Source organism: Anolis sagrei, chromosome 1 (assembly GCF_037176765.1).
Source record: "Anolis sagrei isolate rAnoSag1 chromosome 1, rAnoSag1.mat, whole genome shotgun sequence".
Taxonomy (NCBI): Eukaryota; Metazoa; Chordata; class Lepidosauria; order Squamata; family Dactyloidae; genus Anolis; species Anolis sagrei.
In genome coordinates this window covers 290,529,285-290,554,225 of record NC_090021.1, presented here as the reverse complement: position 1 = coordinate 290,554,225, position 24,941 = coordinate 290,529,285, and the positions used below count along the sequence as shown (strand labels likewise).

Sequence of the window (24,941 nt, the reverse complement as noted above, 5' to 3'; positions counted from 1 at the left end):
AGAATAAATAAAGGAATATGGGAATTTGGAATTTTCATTCCAATATTATTCTGAACAACAAAATCCAGTTTGACCTTCAAGATAATGTTATAAAAACAAACTATGCTGTGAGTATACAACTATTCACTGTGGTAAATATAACCATAACTTGCATTTTCTGACTTTAAGCTTGATATTTCTGGTTAAACTATGGATCCTGAGATAAAATGAGGAAAGCAAATATATTCTAAAGAATTCTAAGCAGGTTGAATTTTGTAAAAAAAACTTCAATGCAGAAATGCAGTGTTGGCTGTGCTGATATCCATCCCCCCTCTCTTTTTTCTCTCTCTTTAGCATGAGCCTCCTGAAGCAGAACGCTTGGTTGAAGATGCAATACTCACAGGTTCATACAAAAATAAAACCCTCTGCCCAAATCCTGAAGATACCTGTGACTTTGTTAGGGCTGCTCACTTGGCATCAACCCCTTTCCATGGGATCATAGAACAGAGAAGTCAGCTTGGTGACAAAGAAAAGGGTGAATGTCAAGGATCCAAGACTACATTGCTTATGCAGAAAATGGTTGAGAATGATGATCCGTATGCTGAAGCCCTCTTTGTGAAAAAGCTGAGGTCAGAGCTGAGCACTTTACATGCATTCTTCTGATGGTTCAGTGTTTCCACGGTGTCCTTAATCGGCTCTACCTATTGACATCACAGTTTGGATCCAGTATATGAAATTGCCAAAGTTTCCTGAGACTAGGAGCAATAATATGTTAGAATGCTTCCATGTTAATTTAGACCAATCTTTCTACTTATTCAAATTAAGCAGGGTGACGATCTGACCTGCTGATATCTACAGTTTCTAAAATCCAATGCATTACAGGGATTAGAAAGTGAAACAAGATCAGAGAAGATTCATGTTCATATCTAAATTCTATGAAGCTTGTTATATGACCAGGATCTCTCATTGTCTTGTCAGTCTAACAGCCACAAGTGCTGTTGGGTTGCAACTCCCATTATCTCCACTCCATATGGCAAATAATCAAAAGCAATGAGGTTGTCATTCAGTAACTTTGGGGGCGGGGTAAAGAACACCAACCGCTATGTAAAAAATATATAGTTAGCCCTCTGTATTCATATAAGGAATATGTGGCCCTCAGTGAAAATGAGTTTGACCCCTCTGGGTTAGAGACACAGGACCCTCATTAAAGTGAAAAACTGCAGATACAGATATTGCTTCTTTGCTTCTTTTTCTTTTGATCTGACCATAGCATTGCATTGGAGGATCCAGGAATTCCCAGAGAGGTATTTTCTCTAGAAATCTCTAGGTCCTCTAGCATGACTGGAGGAAGATGACGATAGAGTTGCACTAGAGGACCTAGAGATGCCCAGAGATTGTAGTCAAAATAGCAAAAATGGAGAGATGGCTATAATTTGTTTTCCTTGTAGAAACAACAACAAAAATTCTGCTCACTAAAAGAATCTGATTTAAATTCATTTATGTATGCAAGGTTGATAGATGCTCATGGAGTCACTCAGGTGCAAACCTAATTTGTCTTCTGCAATTATCTATAGTCCAATTATGGAGGCAAGTCAAGAAGATACAAGGTCTTCTGCATCTTCAACTTCCTCATCGCAAATATCCATTAAATTTCAAAAAATCCCAGAGACACTGGAGTTGGCTCATATTTCCAGTGATGACATTGCCAGTGATGCTGAAAATGGTTCTAGTGAGTATTCAATTCGTATAATAATAATTAACCCACCTCTCTCTGAGGCTTGAGGTGTGGTACAACATCATTAAAACAAGAGTTAAACACTATTAAAACACATACCACAAGGCACACATGGTTAAAATACAAATTAATATCCACCAATTAAATGTAGATTAAAATTCACAAGTTAAAACAGACTGGGTAGGCATGCTAGAAGAGTTGTGTCTTGAACCCTGACAGCTGATTTACTTGTTGAATCTCTTCTGGCAGGCCATTCTATAGTCTTGGGGCAGCCAGTGAAAAGGTCCTCTGAGTGATGGTTGACAGTCGGGTTCTGGCTGGTTGGAGTAGCCGTCTCCCGGAGGACCTAATTTTCTGGGAAGGTTGTATAGGAGAAGGTGTTCCTGTAGGTAACCTAGACCCAAACTATGTAGGACTTCAAAGGTCAAAACCGATGCTTTGTACTTTGCCCAGAAACTAACTGGCAGCTAGTGAAGTAACTTTAGTATAGGGATTATATGCTCACGTTTAGATTTTCTTGTAACTAGTCTGGCTGCTGTATTATGAGCAAAGTTTTTGAACATGGTACAGAGGTAACCCAATGTAAAGCACATTCAGGATTTCCTTTCTAACTCTTGACTTATTACATTTTCTCCGTGAATAGAAGTTTGGGTTGTCTTAAAAGTTGTTGTACTAGATGGCGTAGATAGCATCACAAATGGTATCAAGTAGCTATTGATGCAAAAAGAGAAGTTAATAGACCAATGATCCATTAAGGCAGCAAGGTATTCCATGGTAACATGTATCTGACAAAATTCTGGAATAAGTATTTTTAATTATTAAATTGAACTGTGTCTGGGACAGAAAACGGATTGTACCTAACATCAGTTAAAATTTGATCTGGCAGACTTCTTACCTTTTTTTCCAGATTACTCTCCAGTTTGTTCCGAACAGCGCAAATTGCTATTGCAACCTCTCTTGGAGAGATTGACAAAATGCCCTGACTTAATATTAGAGGCACAGCCAATGCCTTGGATAGAATTGGAAAAAGAAGTTCATTTGGGTAAGTGTGATTAGCAGTCTTCAGTTCTGCTAAGATCTTTTGAAACATGTTTGTGGGTTGATTTGCATTGATGTTTCTTTTAGATATGAAGACTTTTGTTGAGGCACAATTATTTCTTTTCTCCGGGCTGTCATGCTTAAGTTTGTTATGGCTGCTGTATGGAGGATAGAGTGGTCGTTAGCAAGTCTGAATCTACCTGATACTCCCTGAGTGTTGAACACTTCTTTTTCCTTTGGATGAGTGCTTTTTGCAACATTGCTGATGCTATCTAAAATTGGTAAAAGTGTTTTAAATGGAGTAGATGAATATTATAATCAGGATAGACCCTGAATGCCAGCAGTTGGCCCAGCCAAAATATAAAAGCACATTTATCCCTGTTAGTTACTCTAAAGAAATACTGCCAAGGCTTTCATGTAGTGGGGAACACATGAGGTTTAACATTTTAATTTTAGAACACAGAGTTGCATCCCTGTTCTCCAGAACTGCATCCATTAATGGAAGAAATGCCCCATGCTTGATCAAGTCTACTCTGGGTAGAACTACTGGGACAGATATTGAGAGGTGCAGAGAAAAAGGAAATGATGTGCAGCTTCCATGCAACATTGGATGTAGTCCAGTAACTTGAATTTTGTAAATGATATATAAACACTGTTCTGTGTCTGTCTTGAAGCCTATGATTTAGTAAACTAGCCTTTTTAAGATTATAGCTAAAGTATCACTATTTATGGAGACTATTTTGGCTATGTAGTAATCTTATTCAATTTAATCTTGTTTCAATAGGGAATGACATTTACTGTATCATTCGGGAATATTTGATCAGTGGGGATGACAAGATGTTTTCTGCCAATTTTGCTCATCAGGTCTCGGCAGCATTTTTAATGAAGGTATATCAGTGTTGTCTCTATGGTCCATCCTTTAGTTTACTCTTCTCCACAAAGTCTTAATTTCATCTTCTTTGAAATGTTCCATTTGTCATTTCATGGGGGCTTTTTGCTGTTTGTCTGGATATTAACAATTTATAGTGATCACAAAGTGGTATTTAAATAAAAATGAAAAGTATGTGATTTTAAAACACTAAAATTTTGAAATACTAGAATACTAAAAGCAGAAAGAAAGCTTTAATTGATTTTAACTATTACAGGGCCATTGAACTTACGTGTAGGCAGCCTTCTTGATGAAAGCTGCATGTCAAGTATGGTCTGTAGTAGAACGCTCAGGATTTTCTTTATAAGCATGCTCCAGTTGTTCCTCCTCTTTAATTTTCTATCTTCTTATTCAAGAGGGACATTCTTTCTCATCCAGTCCATGTGAAACTTCCCTCTAAGATGCTGAGGCATGCCCACATCTCACATGTAATGTCTTGATAGACCCAAACCTTTACAAAGAGTACAGTGTGAATGCGAATGCTACCTTGGTAGTTTGTCAATCTAAGAATAGCCTTTGAACCCATGTCTAAAGGTGTTCCATGTCAGCTAAATCTTGCTACAGAAAAGCTGCTACCCAGCATTGGAGGAAAAATTCAAATAAGTGTGAATTAACATTTTAGGTTTGGGCAAAGGGAAAGTCATAACTTCCTCTCTCTTTTGCAGGTGAACTTTGAGCCGGTGCCATGGGACTTTTACATCTTGCTGCAATTACGTGAACGGTTAGGTGCTGGGTTTGATCAGAACTTTAGTGACAACTGCACTTGTTTCTTATACCACAATGGATGTGTGACTCTACAAAGAGAGAGAAACTGCACTACAGTCCAGGTTGGTGTGAACAATCTTAAAATTGAAGGTACAACTGAGATGCATATTGGAAAGCATTTTCGTTCCACTTACCTACACTATATGGCCATAAATGTATTTATGCCATTATGTGAAAGAACAAGGACAGTGCATAGGCATAGCTAGAAATTATTTTAAGCCTTTTTCCCTGCTGTGCAATTGGAGGACTTCGTATCCTTCTTATCCTTCTATATTTACTGTGAAATAAATGGCAGCAGTAATACACTCTTCTATTTATTGTTGCTTCCATTTTCCTTTTCGTCTTTTGTTTTCCTTGGAATAGAAACCTATTGCAAGAAATCTGCTTTCTCAATGCATTGGATGATGGTAGCCAGTTGATTCTCCACTTCTTTGTGCACCTAATTCTTTAGAATATAGCATACTACATTGAAATCATTGTACAGTGCTTTAGACTTTTTTAACACTCCACTCTCTCCAAAGAAAATATTTCACTGGATCATTTTTACTGTAACCTGAAATATCCACTGGAAAAACAGTTAGAACTACCGTATATAGAACAAGACTGCTTTTAGTAATCTACTAATTCTGGAAGCATCATAAGTTTCTACACAGCTTTTGAAAAGTTATGTAAAATATAGTGAGTGTTTTTCTACCCACAAAATTGTTCAGTCCACTAGTCATATAAATGATAAAAAATACAAGAGATTCATTCATGTTTTAATCAATTAACTGATTAAGGAGAGTAAGATCTAAAGTGCACTCCATGCATGGCAATTCTACATAGATTAGAGGAATCTATCTAGTTGTTTATATTTGTTTAAATTCCATATAGCCCTTGGTATGACTAGTTCTACTAAGTGGTAAATTACTACTGTTGCTTATGCTACCCTTCTTTTTTTCAGGATATGATCCAGCGCTGCAAAGTTATCCCACACGAAGTGGCCATGCTGATTGCTGACAATCTCCTAGAGATTGTTGAAAAATTGCATACAGTGGAGATTATTCATGGAAATCTGCATCCAGAATCTTTGTTCTTAGGAGACAGGTTAGGTGTCCTTTTCCAGTAGTCTGAACTCTTTTGCCCTTGCATTTACACTTTTCATGAATACTGTCTTGAGTTGGTACAGATGATATTTTTAGAAGCTGTCCTGAGTCCCAGCTTTTTAGAAAAGGTGTGGTTTAGATAAAGGAATAGAATATAGCAGAAGACTGACAGGGGAATTGTTGGGCGAGTGGGCCTATTAGTAAAAGACCCTCCTCATAAATGCACAGCAGGATAACTTAGCAGCAGCAGCGTGACTGAGCATCAGTAGCCCAAAGTGATAAAAAGAACAAAAACATAGAGACTAATGCTATATCTTCCACAGGAAGCTTTTCTTTGTAGCAAAATAATATGATTGCATTATTTACAACAACAAGGTTTCCATAACACAAATAAACAAATACACAGTAGCTTTACACACAGCAGCCTTTACACTGGAGCTTTCTCACACGAGGCTTCTCTCAGACAGAGGTTTACCTCACACTGAGTTTACCTCACACTCCTCAGGGTGACACTAGCTTTGGTTCACTGACTCTAACAGGCTTCAGCCTTTCAGTGCTTGACTCACAGTCTTGTAATCAAAAATACCCAGTTAATTTTTAATATATTTGGCAGGAATCTCTTAAAAGATATTCTTTAAAATATTTCTTCATAGCTAATTCTCTTTTAGTTTTGGAATAAACAGAATGTAGCAAGTATTGGATAATAAATTCAAGCCTGACTTTTCATTTCTTCCTAGACTGTCCATGTCTTCTGGCTGAGAATCAAAGCAGATATAATCTAACATCTCTGAAAGCTAGTCCAATTAGTGCTGAAGATTCAGAGCAAGAGACCACAAAGCTAATTCATGGGATCTCATTGTTTAAGGCTTTTGCACTGAAGAGCCTAAAATAAATTTGTATTGACCTATATATAGTGAGCTAATTTTTCTGGCCCTAGTGGGCTGACAATGTATTGTAAATGTAAAGATCATACATCTTTTCAACTGTGAAAAGAGCTGGGAATTTAATCTGAGAGCAGTGTTTAAAAACTTAAGAGCCCACATTTTTGCAGTTTTTTCAAATCTACAGTACTTTGTCACCATAATTTAGAGTTTGTTAGAAAAATACGCTTAGTGTCATTGACAAGTAAATGCACAATGGTGTATAAATAATTGTTCTGTCATGTAATCCTCAATGCTTCTGTCCCAAGTCATCTCCTCTTTCTGCTGCAAAATTTGTAATGATTCCTGTGGCATATTCGAGACTAACAAATATGTTTGGGAGGCTGCAGGTAAGGTTGTTCATCTCCCTAATGATGGTTTTTGAAAAAGGCTTCATTTTGTACCACTTCTTAAGGCAAGCACAAGAGGGAGACAGTAACATGGCTACAGCCAAATATACGGTAATATAGCAGTCATCACAATTGTGTGTTTGCAAATCTTTCCTCAGAATCTGCAATCCGTTTCTCATGGAAAATGCTACCAGTGCTCTGAAATTAGTGGATTTCTCACACAGCCTAGACTTGAGGCTGCAACCAGGAGTCAGTTCAATAATACACTTTCCAATAGCTCAGACCCAGTATGGGAAACAGATGCTTGATGAAAAATCTCTTCCTTACCAGGTGAATACATGTCATAGGAAATATACTATAGGAGGGCCTTAGACAGCCTTCTTTCATGTAAACATTACTGTGCTGACCATTTCTGCAGCAAATCATGGCGTTTGGATTTGTGAAGTTGCTGGTGCAAATTAAGCAGTCCTTTTTGTGGTGTAGGGACACCCCTTCACCTTAATCTGTGTTTTCTGTTATCTGAAAAAAAAATTGGCAGCGTACAATTCTGAATGTTTTATTCCCATATGTACCTAACTGCTATGACTCTAAGAAGTACTTCTTAACCTGTTTTTACATCACTGCCTAGAAGATGCCACAGAAGTATCAGATGGTGTAGTATTTTTGGAGTGAATAACGTTTATTAAAAAAATTGAAAAAATATACAGTGTAGTGTGATTTAGGTGATAAGCCATGTCAGATTTCAAGGCCTGATGAGTGCTGCTGTCTTTTCAGATTGACTTACTTGGTATTGCAAACACAGTCCATATGATATTGTTTGGGGAAAGTTTGCAAGTGCATCAGGAAGAAGGCTACTGGAAAACTAACAGAGACTTATCCCAGTGAGTATTACACAAACTAGTGAATAATGCTGTACAGTGTTTCCTCACTTATTGTTGGGGTTCTGTTCCAGGACCACCCGCAATACGTGAAAATCCATGAAGTAGGGACACCATATTAATTTTAATATTTATACAATATTTTATATATTATTTTCTTACCCATGCTTCCTTACCCGCCTCCCAGCCCATCCCAAGGGCACCTGCCTGCCTCCCTGGCCTCTGCAAACTCCTGCAGAGCCTCCGGAGCCATGCAGGCAGCAGCAGGCCAGGGAGGCAGGTCTTCCCTGCTGCACCTCAGGCCGCCACTCTTCCGGGGTCTGTGGGGGCAAGGGAGGCAGGATTTCCCCACTGCGCCTCAGGCACACTTCAGGGGTCCCTAGCCTCCACGGGATGAAAATATTTTATATTAATATTTTCAAAAAACCGCGAAACAGCGGGTCCGCTAAAAGCGAACTGCGAAGTAGCGAGGAAACACTATACCTACTTGTTGTACTCTTTGTGTTCATATCTACAGATATAATAACTTTATTTAATAAAAGTGGCATAAATGTTAAAAGTCAGCCTTAAACACATTAAGGGTCAGTTTTAACCTATAATTCTAGATGTATTTTTGTGATACAGTTGAGAAGATTATTTCAACATTTGATTTCCTTTAATGTATGCATTTGTTAAAAGGGACATGATTGACAAAAACATCTTTATCTCAAAAGACACCAGAATAAAAGAAAACATGCATAATATAAATTCTTCTCTTACCTAGGTATCTCCCCTCAATACTTGCCAAAAAGCCCTTTTACCCAATTTATTTCTGGAAGAAATTACCAAACCCTAATATGCTGCCTAATTTACCAATAGCATTATCATTTTTTCACCTCCTCTTCATGTTTTATCTCAAAATATAACCCTCTAAATTTGACAGTCCATTTTTAAAGACATCTGGGACAAATTATTGGCAAGTGGGAGGAAGCATTGGTGTCAGGAACATATTTATAGTTCCTGCCTTCTTATTCTGAGTTACAAAGTGGTAAAAAGCGACAGTGACAGGTTTTTTAAAAAGGGAATGAATACTAGTGTGATTGTATAACTACATTTCAGCACATTTTAATGTTTTGTTTTGTTAAATTGCTGCACACTGTGTTTCCATGGGCTATCAAATCAATGAACAGATACGTTCAAGAAATGAAATGACTGAATACTCTGACCTGAGGGATTGAAATTTCTCCAACTAAGCTGTTGGAGGCAAGACACTATAAGCCATGACACCACTGGTGCTTATTGAAAATGTTTTAGAATCTCAGGCAATATACTTGACTGCCTATAATAGACATCTTGAAACTCCAGCCCTCCAGCTGTTTAGGCTACCAAATCCCCAAATTCCTGACCATTGAACAAGCTGGCTTCTGGGAGTTGAAGGCCTAAACAGCTGGAGGACTGGAGTTTGAGGATGCCTAGCCTATAAGGCGGAGTACAGGTTGGAAGGGAAGCCTGAGAGTTGACCTGCCTGTGACCAGGTCCATGGACACCATTCAAAGCCCAAGCCAATTGGTTTCTTAAAAACAATCAGCATAAGACTGGTTTTCAGGATACCCACATGAAGCTTGAGTTTAATATACTTTTTCTGTTCATACTTGTATTACATTGAACTATTTTGCTGAATTGTTTCAAATCAGCAATATACCATACTTTTCTCATGTTTTGCTTGAAACTCTGTAAAGTACGATCTACTTTGTAGTCTCCTATTCTTGGGGTGGCAAGAAGGAGCAATCTATTACAATTGGGTTTTACCCCTACGTTTTAACTGAAATGGAAGAATCCAAAATTCTTCTTCAGTTGAGCCATTAAGCCCCTGCTCCCTCTTCCAACAGTTTTTTTTTATTCTGCCTAACCAACTGGTCATGTTTGCCCTTCTCTGAGAAACTTATAAGGCAAGGGTGTTAGTAAGGATAAATAATAAGAGTCACAGTTTTTTCAACTGTAGTGGTGGAGTCAAAATGGTGTATAGACATTTATTTGATGCAGATTGACCCCTTTTCTTGTCAGCTGTTCTGACAAATTACTGTATGTTTGAACAAGTTATGCCTATTCCAGTGCAGAAACTTCAGAGTTAGGAGAACAGATCTATTCCCCCCCCCCCCCAAAAAAAAAGAGGTATTGAGTATGTGTGTATCTATAAAGAGGAAAGCTCAAGGATGAAGTAGCTATTTGGTATCACAGAAGGGCTTAAAATATATTATTTTGCATGAGCAGTTATATTTCATGGAGATGACTCATAGTGTGGGTGTGATGAGTTTGCAAGGAGCCAGTATGCTTATGGTGACTAGAATGTTCAGAATACTGCAAAAAAATACTTTTGCCAAAACAGTTGCGTGTGCAGGAACTCCTTGTTCCAGCCTTTAAGCAGATGGATAAGTTACACAGGTGGAAGATTTCCAGCTGGACAGACACATTTTATTAAGATGTTTTCGTTGACATTGTTTCTGCCTAGCTGAATCTGGCTTGCAGAAATCGAAGTACTAAACCTATTTGCTTAATGCAAATTAAAATTATAATGCTATTTCCATTTATTTCATTCCTTTCAATTTCATTATGAGATTTCTCTGATAGCTGAGTGCTCCAGGTGTCCAAAAGAAAAGACACGCAAACCTGTCAAAATTATAAAATAGATTTTCTATATGGCATTTTCTGATGCAAGCTAACACTCCCTCTGTATTTTTCATTTTTCACGGTAGCTAAAGATGACAAAGAATATTACAAGGGCAAGTGGATGGGCTTATGGAGAAAGAATAGACCCTTCCTCACCAGTTTGATTTCCATGCTTGACTGTAGTTGAAGGGAAACATCTACCTTGGTCACCTAGGGCTCTATTGGCATTTAAAGGGGAGAGGGGCAGGAATAGTTGAGGTTCGTATTCTGTATTTGTTTTGCTGACTATGGGGGAGGGAGCCAGCACCTCCTCAGGCCATAGGCTGGTAACCAAACTACAGGCTGGAATCTTCTGTAAACTCATTTCCCAAATTGTAAGACAAGGTTGTCCTTTAAGATTTCCGGTGTTGCTCATATAAACTTTATACTCTACTGTCATGGAGGTGGAGCAGTTTCTTTACATAGAAACGCTGCAGGCTGAACAAGCTGACAGTGAGTAATACCTCAGTCTTACCAATTTAAGGCATTATTGCATAACAAAACTTAGTGTGTTAGATGAAGCACACAAAACTATTTCCCATTTTAAAATGAGGTAATTCAGATATGGTACAGTCAACTCTTGAAACTAGAAAGGAAAATTCTTACTTTAACTATCATATATATTGCATTAAGGTGTAAATTAAACTTAATGGTTTTTAGTCCTCACTTGTTTGTCATGTTTCTTATACATTCTAGAATACAAATAACTAGAGTAAAAAAATTCTTAGTATGCTTATATTTCCTTAAGCAAATGTGAAATTTGTTGCAGTATTTGATGTAACATTCCAAATATATGTGGTATCTTTTCCCACTAAAAAATAATTTTACATCAGGAAAATTAAAAATAAAGCAGAGTAGGAATCATGTGATCCTGCCTATCTTGTCAAGACTACCACTCCAAACTTTGACTAGGCAGGCCAGAATGTATTGTTGTAGTCCAGCAATATCTTGCTAGTTCTTCATTGTTTGCTTCAAATATCATGTTCGATTAGTTTACCCAAAGGGTAATCAACCAAAAAGAGGATATACGTATCAGTTGAGGCTCTTCGATCATAGATACCAATGTGAATTTCAACTAGTGGGGTGATTTAAACAAGCAAACCTGATACACAAGCTCCATATGTGTGTGTATGTATATGGGGGGGGGGGGGGGGTGATTGTGTGACTTGTGTATCAGGTTTGCTTGTTTAAATCACCTCATGGTTGAGATATCTATCTATCTATCTATCTATCTATCTATCTATCTATCTATCTATCTATCTGTCAACCATGGGGTGATTTAAACAAGCAAATCCCACATATATATGGTGAAAATTAGTAATCTACCAGTTCTTCAAAGTCTAGCTTTGTAGTTGTCTATAGCTTGTTTTTAGTATTAGATAATCTTCAGAATTTTACCTTGGGTTTTGAAATAGTATTTATTTGCACTGCTCTTATTCTACTTTTTTTAGCTGCCTACCCTTTGTTTGGGAACCATAATTCCCAAATGTGTATTTAGTCGCTGTTGACAATTCTATTTTTTCTTTAAATCCAAGACAATTTTATCCTTACAAATAAGCATGAGAGACTCTACTGAGTGCAACTTGAAGATTTCTCCAAGTAAAGGCATAAAAGCCTTAAGAGAACTAGGTAATAGCTCTGACCACAGCAGATATTTTAGCAACTGGAATATACCTTTGACTCCCCTTTATTGATCCAACATTTGTTATGTATTTGTTATTGATAAGTTCCCTAAAAGCATTTGTACTAAATATTATGAGATAGAAATTTAATGATAACTAAATGACTTTGCTAGGAATCCAAATACTGTTTTCAGAGGCCACTGAAATTACAACTTTACCAAGTATTCTGAAACATCCATTATGTGACTTACAAAATAAACTCTTTTCAATCTGCTTTTAGGTTTGTTGACAGCGATTTGTGGAGTAAATTCTTTGGGAAAATTCTGAATGGAAATAATGAGTTTACTGTGCCTCTTCTGAAAGAGCTGAGGGAGGAATTGAGCGGTGAATTTGACAGTTCTTTCTCAGAATGCCTCAGTGATTATTTGACAAATCTGGAAGGCATTCCTCATGTTGAAAACACCTTCTGAATTACAGAAAATATATTTATATTATATCCTGGAATTTCTAGTTGCCTGGCCACCCTTTGTCACCCTTTGGTGAGCAAAGATACATGCTTCCTTCTTTTTCAGGTGTATAAAAATGGAACAATGTTCACAATAATTTGTTCATGATTTATTCAAGGAATTCTAGTTGATGCCTTAACTATATGTACTGTTTCTGTCCTTTGACAAGCCTCCCTGTACCTTTAATGCCTACTTGTGTATAGTTATTATGTGTTCAACATCAATCATTTTGTGACAACACGAGCTCTTCATTCTGTTTGTAAATTTATCACCTATTCTCTTATAATCTTAGTTTAATAAAACTTTTGCGACCACACTATACTCATGTATGGTTTTCCCAGTTTGCAGTCTTCTTTCTGAAGTTATTGACAATGTTGAACTTAGATGATTGAAAGGTTTCAGGTGCTGCTGATAGTTTTTTTAAAGCCGTTTTCATAGCCATTGAAATCCACCAGGGTGACCAGGGTGACCTTGGTTAAATTACATACTCTCTCAGCCTCAGATGAAGCTCCCACCGGCACACAGTACAAATAACAGCAGTGGCATGGCAGTCTGGACCCTTTCCACCACTTCACTGAGTTACTTTACAACAATCCCCTATGCCAGAGTTTCTCAAACTGTGCTCCTCCAGATATTTTGGACTTCAATTCCCATAATTCTTAGTTGCTGGTAAGCTGGCTGGGATTTCTGGGAGCTGAAGTCCAAAACACCCAAAGAAGCACCATATTATTGCTAATTATGTGTATAATGTGTCATTATTTGGCCCTAAGATGGCAGATGTGTCAGCTGATTCAGCTGACTTGGATTAATGGGCAAGTGCACACTGAAGTGCATCACTCCATCATCATCACACAGTTCTGTATCTGTAATTTAGTTGGTTATGACTATTTCAGGAATGTGATTAGTTCTTGTTTTATTTGGCAATCTTAACTGCCTAAATCTGCATTTTATGAGAATAACATGTGGCTATAAAACAATCTGAAAGAGGCGTATATAACTAAAGTATCTTTAGTTTACTTGTGGAGAGTGTGTCTAACATGTACAGCTCTAGCTCAATATTTATAATTAAGTAAATTTCATGTTACCATACCCCCTCCCTCCTTAAGCTGCTCTGCAGTGATTTGATCTTAAAACGTTTCTTGGATTCACTGAAACTGATTTGTGGTATCATTGGACTTCTTAATACTGAGCAAAGCTGGTTGTGGGATGGGTCCAATTCTCCACAAAGCAGGAGTTGCATGCACCACTTTTGTAATAAAACAACACTCTTTACTATCTATACCACTTATATCTGAGTTAGTGAAGGACTAAATCAGAGCACAAGTAGGCACTTCCACAAACATATTCTGAAGCAATTAGAGATGTAAAGTCCAGGAAAAATGGATTGTAGAATATTTTTGCATTTGAATTTGATAAGAGAATTCCAAATCAGAAGCCTCAAGCATTAAACAACATACACTCAAACATTTAAACACATGTAACCTGGAGTGCCCCAGCAATATGTACAGCCTGTTGGGCATGCTGTTGCATTTTTGCTTACATGTCCTAGGTCTTACATGAACACCATTGCATCTTAAACTGTGTTGGAGCTGTTGGATACAGTTCAGGTCTGACCTATCAGTTTTAGCCAGATTCCTGTAATCTCAACACCATGTGTGATCTCCCCTAGTGAAATGTGAGTGTCCACAATTAATTTACCAGACTCTTCATAGTAAAGGCTTTGGTATAAGCCAGTGAAATCATGGATTAATTCATCTCCTAGCACTCTCCAACATAGTTTTGACAGTGCATTATTGGTCCTGTGAAACTTGAGTGGATAATATATGGATACTTTTTGACATGTTCTCTAATTTGAGCTGATACTGAATTATAAAGTGTTTTACTCAAATCTAACAGTGCACACATCGGAAATGAAACAGCCAGGTCAGGTAAGCCTCCCATAAGCAAGCCAAAGCATTTTGTGCCCACTTGAAAACTTCTCTCAAAATGTACCCAGATTATTTCTTTCACCAGCCTTTTCTTTGACGATTTCCATTTCGGTGGCCAAACATAAAATCATAAAGTTAGAAGAGATCACAAGTACCATCCAGTCCAACCCTCTGCCATGCAGAAACACAAGCCTTATGTTTTTAAAAACCATGCTGAAGTATTTACTAAAGCAAGGTAATGGATTTCTTTTTCCTGTAAGGGATTTCAGAGGCTGTTCCTTGGTCAGCAAGTTCAGTGGCTCAGCAGTTTAATCTCCTGCACCACCCGGGGTTCCTACTTAGTTCATATTCATGCAAAAATCTGTACCTTCTGTAACATACTGAGTGTGCCAGTAAACAGGTATAACTAACAGGCTGCTTATAATTAATTCCTTTCCCTAATAACAAAAATATATGATTAAAACTTAATAAGGAGATATACCTTTTGAAGTGTTATTGTGAATTTGGGGTACTTTTATATAGCATATACGTAGATGTGGTCATGCAAGATGGTGGAGAAAGGCTCATGTATGACCCATGCTTTGTTATGGCATTTTGAGAAACAAAAGTAAATAGTTACTTTTCAAATTGCAGCAGCAATTAACTATCATTTGGGGCCTGCAATTAAAACTTCAGTGGGCCTTTGGTTTCCCCTGGGGTTTGATTCCAAGACCCTCTGTGGATACCAAAATCCATGAATGCTTAAGTCCCATAATTTACAGTGGCGAAGTAAAATGGTATCTATTATATAACATAGCAACATCAACGTTTGCTTCTCTGTTTTTTGAAAAATATTTTCAAGCCATGTATGGTTGAACCTGTGGATACAGAGGCCTGACTGTAGCTAATTACCTTATCAAGCGGCATACTCTGCTGACAAATTATTGGCTACAACTCTTGGTGTTACCACAACCCTCCATCTTGCATGATGGCTTTCTCTTTGATTCACTTGCCTCTTAGTGTTCTTTTCTTTATATATCAAATTCAGTATCACCACATTAGAATACATACACTTTTGAGGATGATGCAGCCAGTTCTCTGCTGATTGTACCTAAAATTCATGCATTACCAAATAAGTCTTTGTTGCATTCACAGTAGCAGAAGAGGGGAAAATCCATTAAATTCACAAGGGAGCTAATCATAATGTCGGTAGACCACAAGACAGCAAATATATGTATTTCTTCAGTTCATTATTAGATTACAGCCATGAGCAGTAACTCTGGATGAACTTGTATGTGATACAAGTTCATATACTGTATCCTGATTAATATATGCAGCTACCGAAGGCTTATATCTTTTGTCTAAAAAATGAAGAATGATCAATATATTGCATGATATATCGTCCATAAACGTACCTGCTTACATTTCCCTACCATTCCACAAAATATTAATGACCCATTTGAGACTGTATGGCTTTCATGTGTAACCTTGTTGCCAATTTTCTTTAGATCACATCTAAGAAGTGAAAAGACAAGCCATGCATTAAAAAAACTCTGCTCCTTCCATTAACAGTTATGTAGTCTTAATTTTTAAGTGAAACTGACTTCATGTTCATAGGCAGATAGACAACAGGCAAAAATTAGTTAAATCCATGAATTGTTAATTTTTATGGGAGTTTTTTTGTGCCACCTTCCTACAAAGCTACTCTGCCCTTGCCTGTTTAAAAAGTCTAACATTTCTATATCTGTCTCTAGTCATGTATCTGATTTCCCTAATAATAAATATTCCAGAATAGCCTTTGGCTAAATTCTAGCATTTGGTGTGCAGTGCTGCATGCTACAGTGCTGGGGAAAATCCCCAATGGTGCTTGCATGAACTAACCCTTTCTGTGGGTTTTTTAAAAAACCAGTTAGGTTTGTCCAATATTTTTGAAGCCTGAAATATAATTTCCCCTTAGGCAGTAATTACTGGAATATTGTACAGCACTGAGTACATACAGTCTCACAGCAGAGTGTACTTAGCAAATGTTGTCATGTGCAAGAGGCTCTTGGAAGATTCCCATTTCTCTCTTGCACAAGACACCACATCTAGAAGACTATCATCCTTGAGCTACAAGGGATCGCCTAAGTAAGTAAATAAGTAAGTAAGTAAAGTCATAATAAATTCAGGAACATATAACTTAATAGATATGGGTGTTGTACTGTAATTGTTTTTCCCCCCAGGGAGTTGGAAATACACTCTGTTCTAATAAAAATAACAGAGTATAACACTTTCTAGCAGAAGGTGTTGTTTCATATGTTCTCCTGTGAACCCTATGAAAGTAATGTAAATGGGACTTACATAATTGCCAAGTTATAAAGTTGCCATTGGCTGAGTGAGTCTTTTCTAGTTGGCATAAACAGTAACTAAAGCTGTTCCAGTCTGAAGCCAGACATTAAAACACTTAAATGGGCTCAGACAATCTCTTCTAAGACTATCTGAAGTTGCCCAACCACCATAGGCTCAAGCAACTTATTTCAAAAGAGGTACCTACATTAGCAATGAGTGGTTGTTGCCACATGAATCTATAGCCAGGAAGATTCTCTTCAAGAAAGAATGCATCATCATGTCTTTCAAGGTCGAAAGTATCTTCCTCTGACATAGTGAAAGACTTGCCATGTCCTGCTACCACCCCATTCACCCAGTCCTGCTGGAATTCAACGACCAGGATTGGCAAGTGTCATGCTTATATGTGATAAGAGGAACTAATGCAAATCTTTTGTCCTCATCATCAGGGGCTAATAACCAAAACTGATACCAAGAAACCTGATGAGGTGGAGCACTGGACTCTTTCATAGACTGTGGTGTCCAGTTTTTAGCAAATAAAGCAATTCCTCTTTGAAGTACCTTGCAAAGCTGTCACAGGAGGCAACTGAGAACTCCAGCTGGATCTACACTGCCCTGCATCCCAGGAGCGGATCCCAGATTATCTATCAGTGCAGACTCATATAATCCAGTTCAAAGCAGATAATCTGAGATCAGATCATGGCAGTGTAGCTGAAGTTCTTCACCACTTAGAATAGCTCTGCTGATTTTCACGTTGATGATGGAATAGTGGAAGCAATTCTTTTTTTTTTTACTTTCTTTTTTTGGGGGGGGGGGGGTAGGGGGCAACCTCATAAACTGCCCAATAGTTGTGGAAAAATTGCATTCATAACTTTTTGAAAAGGAAAAATGATGTCATATCCTTTTTGGCAAATGTGAATCTCCATGAACATCTGGAGACCACCTTTTGAAAACCACTAGTCAAAGAAAGGCATGACCTCTTAGAAGTCAACCCTTTGAAAAAGTGATGTTCACAAGCATTCATGTAATAGCACACAGGTAACTCAGCCATTAAACTGATAAACCATGTCTTTGAACTGCCAGGGACAACGACACGCCATTGCACAAAGAAACACATATTCAGCTAACAGAGTTTTAAAATGATTCTTTGAAGCTGAAGTTGAAATTGCGGTTGCCCAAAAACATATACTCTCCCTTGAAACCTCTTGAAAATATGCATTCAGAGACAAAAAATCAAAGTATCTAATTATTCATCTTATGAAAGTTGTATAATTGTACTCACTTCTTCTCAAAGCAAACATATAGTAAACTGTTCCTGCATAAGTCCAAATGCATATTGCATCCACCTCCACTGAGGTCTAAAGCAAACTGCTAACATTGAAGTCCAAAATCATACTGATAACAAAATGGAGTCATGCTCAGTATAATCACATGTCTGTAGCCACTCACACACCAAAGAGGTCAGTCAAACTGGCAAATCAATACATACATACAATACAGGTTAGCAGATATATACATTAACTAACTAATAGGCTTGAAATGTTGCTATTTCCTACAAATAGGCAAAATGAAGAGTCTTAGCAAATCTTTGGCCATACTTAACTCCATGATCTATACCACCTGTGCTTTAGCCTTCAACCAGCCTGATGGTGAAAATGTACTGAAGTGATTTCCAGCATACCTAGGTGTTTGCTAGTGTGGTGTAAGAAAAACACAGCAAGCTTAATAAGCAAATTATGAAATCACAACAAAGAAAATATCACACACTGTTCTATGTACAAGGAACTATGCAATCGCCAACAGAAACTTTAATGGGGCAATACTTTATTACAACTCTTTGTTTTTTTCAGTGGTGGTGTCAGGGAGACAGCAGGTTATAATGGTATGAGAGTTGGACTATAATTTTGGAGAACAGGGTTCAAATCTATTTTCCCATGAAATCCACTGGATCACCTTGGGCATAGTTCCTCAGCCTCAGGAAGGTGATGGCAAACGTCTTCTGAACAAATATTGGAAATAAAACCCCGTGATAGGTTCACCTAAGGCCCCTTCCATACAGTTGAGCAAAATCCCACATTTTCTGCTTTGAACTGGAATATATGGCAGTGTGGACTCAGATAACCCAGTTCAAAGTAGGTATTATGGGATTTTCTGCCTTGATATTCTGGGTTATATGGCTGTGTGGAAGGGCCCTTTGGGTCACCATGGGTTGGAAATGACTTGAAAGCACATAGCAACAAGATGTATCAGGGTTTTCTGCTTCTTCAGTTCAACCTCTCACCTTAACCTCTGCACTTAGTAAAATACCTGTAATACCTCTTGAGGTGCATTCAATATGCAAATGTGACATGGCAAGTTTATTTGCCATGTTAAGCAAAATGGAAAGATGGCCAGGGTGCCATGAAATATAATAAAGTAAACCAAATCACTGAGTTGTTGTAGGTTTTTTAGGTTATATGGCCATGTTCTAGAAGCATTCTCTCCTGATGTTTCTCCTGCATCTATGGCAGGCATCCTCAGAGGTTGTGAGGTCTGTTGGAAACTAGGAAAATTGGGTCTATATATCTGTGGAACTCTAGTCTTTGGAGATAGGTGTGAACTGTAAATGTTTCAATTGTCCACCTCGATTAGCATTTGATGGCCTGACAGTTTTTAGGTGCTTGTTACTGTCTGGGGGAATCCTTTGTTGAGAGATGATTAGCTGTCCCTGATTGTTTCTTGTCAGTGATTCTGGCCACAAAAGCCTTCAACAATACATTAAACCAAATCAATACTTATCAGAACTCTCATTTGTGGGAGATTCACCCATAATTTCAAAGACTCACACAACAGCAGTGTCTATAAAAAGCAGTCTTCATGTCACAGCAGACACAAGATATCTTGTTACTTGAGGTGGCAAATAGCTTGAAATTGACAGAACTTGGTGAGCAGAAGGACCATTTCTGCTCATCACTTGAAGCTGAATGAATCTTTGCAAATAATTTAAAACAGCCCAAGAAATGGAGGAGAAAAAGAAGAAGAAAGGACTAAATATAGCACTTAACCACCCAGAAGAAGAACTGAGCACCATCTATTTTAATACAGTGGGATGAAATATTCAGCTAAAGTGAGGCCTTGGCTTTCCACACTGGCTCTCTTTGCATTTCTCACTGCCATCTTCATATAGATCACCTTTCTCTGTTCTTGCTAACACAGAAGGTAGCACTAAGTCTGTGTGGCTTGCTCCTCAGTCCTGTAAAGAACCTGAGGAGGGAAATTGCTATACAAATGAAAAAGGGCCTTCAGTTTCTGATAGATCCTGTTTCTGTGATTTTACATCTGCCTAATCCTGCAGGATAAGGTACATCAGGCCACTTTTTAGGAGAAGACCTCTATAATTCTAAGGATTAGAAACATCACACTCTATTTTGTAACAAATGGTCAAAAGCAGCTTTATCTAATACAGTTACCAACACTCCTCATATTGAATACAATGTCCCAGTTTTGAAATAGTAAGATAACATTTTGAGAACTCCATTATTATTGCCTTCCTCATGGAAAGGGTGAAGTGCATGAATATATTCAGCAGCTTGGAGAGATAGCCAAACATAGAGAGTTTGTCACACTCCCAACAGTGCTAATAGTGGGCTATTCCAGACGACTGCAAATAACCAGAAATTCTTGCAACACAAACCCTTGTCTATTACAACCTGAAGTCTCCTGATGTTGCTGCAGTCTCTGTAGGAGTTGGGAAGGTGAGGAGGAAAGATGAAGGAAGCTGGGAAGGCAATCTGGCCAATTAACATTCAGAACTCATGATGATGTAGGCAAATTGCCAAGCAACATTCAGATCTCTCCAGTGTCTTTGCTCATTACTAGCTCTGGATCTTGCAAAGCCTATACAGGCATGCCATCTTTTTTTTTAGATGTTTTCAAATGTTTCATGTACGGTAATGGAAAATCTCAGCTCCCTCCTCCCAACCAACAAGGAGGAAGAAAGGCCAAGGATACTCAGTATGAATTGCAAGTATTGAAACATACAACTCATTTTGTTTTGTTGTGATTTAACCTGCAATTTGGGGATGAGGTTGGAAAATGGAATTCATAAACATTTGGAGATCATGACCTTCTGGAAAAGTTTGAGCTTTCAGAAAAGAGCCAAAAACCCATTTGAGTAGGAGCTTCTGATATGGTATACAACCAAATGTAATATGCAAGGCAATGTCTTCAGTTGTTAGACTGAACCTATTGTCTCTGATCTGTTAGGAACAGAGAATATGCCAGTGCATAAAAACAGCAGAGTTTCAGAAGTGTTTTACAGTGCCCAAAAATATAACTACTCTTTCATAAAAACAACTTGTTCTATATCATGCACTCAAGAGACAAAAATGAAGTCTCTTGAGTTTACTCACAACTTCATGTGCCCATCATAACACAGATACATAGCTTATGAGTTGAGTTTCAGATATGTTTGAGATAGTTTATGTGTGCAGATGGCACAGGGCATCTTTCTTACAATCAACAGCAGACAAGTGTTGATCTTAGCGGTTCAAAATCTAAGAAGAATCTAAAAATGGAGTCTGAGGTCTGAGCAGTCTCAGATCAGATCATGTGGTCTGCAGCCCCTCTCACAACCTTTCGGGAAACATAGAGCAACAGAAGAAAGCTGGCTATCAGAACATACATACAAAAAAGTAAGCAAACAGAATAATAGATTAACAAATTACTAGAGGAGGCTTGAAAAAGGGGGTAATTTCCAACAGGGGTACCCTCTGTTTGGGAATAAAATATTGCTGCTGGTACAGAGAATTGCTGATGAATGATCTGGGACAGCAGAAATGTAATTTATTTTTTAAACAAATTGAGAAGAACAGCAACAAATGCAGCAATCAATCGGGACATTTACTTCTCTCTGGATACCTACAGTGCCTCCATCTCAGAAGATAGTACTTGTTTTTGGAACTGATACTGCAGCCTCTGCTCTTGGTTGACTAGTCCAGGAAACCATTAATAACTACATGCTGTGGTTCCAGGATACCAGCCATTGATAACTACATGTTGTGATTCCATGATAAAGCTCTACGAAAATTAATGGGTAGAAATGGTTCACAGGAAACATTTTACAATGCCATTTCTCTTTTCTTGCCCCTTTCAATTATTTATGCCAGATGGATGAACCATTTCATGGGAGGTGCTGATTGCTTGCTATCAACTCTGGATGCCCTTAGGTTCCCAACCCTAAAGTGAGGCTTTAGCTGGTGCCAAGGTATGCTGTTCTTTCTGTTCTCCCTTCCCTACATGAGGATGGAGACAGAGAAGTACATATCTGCTGGATATGTAAAGCTATGGAGGTGCCAAGGAGAAGGTATAGCTTGTCCAAGAGGCCATAAACAAGTAAGTGATAGCATGAATACATCGAATTGCATATGCTGCAGTTACAGTTATACTGTAAAATGATCTTAGCTAACTAGCTCTTTCAGGAGCTTCTGGATGTGACACTTAAGAGATTGCCATCTTGCTCTTCCCTTTTCATGTACATATCGATGAAGAGGAGCAAACTAAGAGGATCAGATTGGCTTGTAGGCTGGATCCAAACCTTTTCCAGGATACAGTGAGGTTTCCAGGAATACTTGCTATTGGCAAGGGCCCTGTGAGGTCAATTCTCCCCCTTCATGTTTACTTTCAATAATTGCTTACCTTTCCCAGTTTAGGATTAGTAGTCTGCCCTACTGGGCGATACCAAAAATCCCTTAACTACTATAAATTTTAATGTATTGTCAAAGACTTTCACGGCCAGAACCACTGGGGTGCTGTGTGGTTTCCGGGCTGTATGGCCATGTTCTCACGGTATTTTTTCCTGATGTTTTGCTTGCATCTGTGGTTGGTATCCTCACAATGCTCAACAGAAACATTTCTAGGAACATTACAAGATCTACATTTAATTTTTTGGATGAACATATTAATCTTAGACTACTAAATTTTAAGATTCTTACAAGTCCATCAAATATTGAAAAATGAGTCCTTATCTCAACACCCTCAATATTGTTTTGGAACATTTTGGGACATTTTGACACTTTATTGGAGATTATATACCATCTGAACATCATCTTATGGAAGCTTTGTTTTAAACTACCAAACAAAGTAAATTGAATATCTTTGGACCACACTCCTTCTCATACAATTAAATGAACATGGTGCCCAAAATGTTGGGAGTACCTTATTATGTACTTTTCATACAGGTTCTTCTTCTATTGGTAATTTCAAATCCAATTTATACACTTAAAAAAAAGTATATGGCCACAATCTTTACACAACTTTAAATGAAATGTTTTTTCTCCAACCCTCCAGTTCTGCATTTTTCTTATTGTGAAGGTAAAGATCTTTCTCTTCATCCACATCTTCCAGATTGCTTCGCTCTGTTTTTAATGTTGTGATAGCTTTTCTACTTTAAATCTTACTGTACTGCCTCCTTGTTTTCTTAATGCCATTTTGCTTGTTTTGTTGTAAACTCCATTGGGAATTCTTCAGAAGGTAGGAGTATCAAATTTGCTAAATAAATGTAGCATGTATTTACAAGCACAGCAAGCCTTATATCAAGACAGTGATTTAAAATATGTCACCATTGGATATACCCAGCAAAGTAAAGTCACATCTCTTATGAAAAAATCCTTAACACATTTCTACTCCAAATGATTATGTGGGGACAGGAAACTGCAGGAATGGAGTGGGAGGCAATTCCCACCCCTGCAGCAGTCTAAACCATTGGGTCTATCCCAATTATCAGTCCTAAAAATAATCCATTTTACTTCCAATTTCAGCATCAGCTTTGGATTTATCAGTCAATTTGAGAAAGGGGTGGTAGTAGAAAACACTCTCCCAGAATTTCAGAACAGCTTCCACCCTTCCAGAGGAACAGTGGACATCATCTTTGCTGTATGAGAGCTTCAAGAAAAATTCAGGGAACAAAATCAACCTCTGAACATGGCATTCCTTGACCTTGCAAAGGCATTCAACACAGTGAATTGCAGCACTCTCTGGAGCATCCTGGGGAAAAATTGATGCCATTTATTTGGGCTTTTTAAACAATAAGTAGGCCAATAATATAATAATCTATTGTTATGATATTAGTAATATTAGTGGGATTACACTAATCCCACTAATATTACAGTACCCAAGTTATGAACAAGATAGGTTCTGTAGGTTTGTTCTTAACAACAACAACCACTCCAAGGGAATGAAGGCTTGGCTACTTCCAGGCAGATGCTCTCACTATTGACTATGCAATCTTCTCAGCTACTCATATGCTAGTGGATGGATTCCACTCAAACACTTGTAGATCAGGCTTACTAACTGCACCCTTCACACTTGGTTACCCTGACAAATTTGTGAACATCCTGAGGCTCCTCCATGATGACATGATGGCAACAATCTTGGACAGCAATGGCTCCCAAAGTGACCCATTTAAGGTGGAATCAGGTGTCAAACAGTGATGTGTGATTGCCCCAACCTTATTTTCCATCTTCATCACTATAATACTTCATCTTGTTGATGGGAAGCTTCCCACCGGGGTGGAAATCATCTATTGGACAGATTGCAAATTATTTAACCTCAGCAGACTGAAAGCCAAAACCAAGGTCACAACAACATCTGTTATAGAACTCCAATATGTCGATGATAACGCATTCAGAAGAAGACCTACAAGCCACTCTAAACATCTTTGCAGAAGCATACTAGAAGCTTGGCTCCTCATTGAATACTGAGAAAACCAATGTGCTTTTTCAGCAGGCGCCAGCCAATCTCTCTGCAATGCCAGAAATACAACTTACTAGTGTAACATTAGAAAATGTTTACCATTTCTGCTGTCTTGGCAGCCACCTTTCCACAAAAGTCAACATCGATACTGAAATACTGAAACCACTTGAGCTCTGCTAGTGCAGAATTTTTCTGAATGAAGCAGAGAGTGTTTGAGGATCGGGACATCCGTAGTGATACCAAGGTGCTTTTTTATAATGCTATTGTCCTCCCAACCCTGTTATACACTTTTGAAACATGGACTGTCGGCAGATGTCAGACTCAACTCCTGGAACAATTCCATCAGTGTTGTCTCCAAAAAGTCCTGCAAATCTCTTAGGAAGACAGGTGGACAAATGTCAGCATGTTGGAAGAAGCAAAGACCACCAGCATTGAAGTGATGCTCCTATGCCATCAACTCCACTGGGCTGGCCACGTTTCCAAATGC

At 38.1% G+C, this 24,941-nt stretch overlaps 1 protein-coding gene across 1 annotated transcript in view; it reads left to right on the top strand.

Moving 5' to 3' along the window:
- Positions 1-12,831, top strand: part of BUB1B (BUB1 mitotic checkpoint serine/threonine kinase B) — a 34,495-nt gene extending 21,664 nt beyond the window's left edge. The window contains exons 15-23 of the mRNA XM_060760191.2: positions 334-608; positions 1,554-1,708; positions 2,622-2,756; positions 3,537-3,640; positions 4,346-4,507; positions 5,389-5,531; positions 6,959-7,130; positions 7,575-7,681; positions 12,266-12,831. Of these exons, the coding sequence (XP_060616174.2) occupies positions 334-608; positions 1,554-1,708; positions 2,622-2,756; positions 3,537-3,640; positions 4,346-4,507; positions 5,389-5,531; positions 6,959-7,130; positions 7,575-7,681; positions 12,266-12,455 (1,443 nt within the window). The 3' untranslated portion in view covers positions 12,456-12,831. The remainder of the gene's footprint in view (positions 1-333; positions 609-1,553; positions 1,709-2,621; positions 2,757-3,536; positions 3,641-4,345; positions 4,508-5,388; positions 5,532-6,958; positions 7,131-7,574; positions 7,682-12,265) is intronic.
- Positions 12,832-24,941: the final 12,110 nt, after the last annotated feature.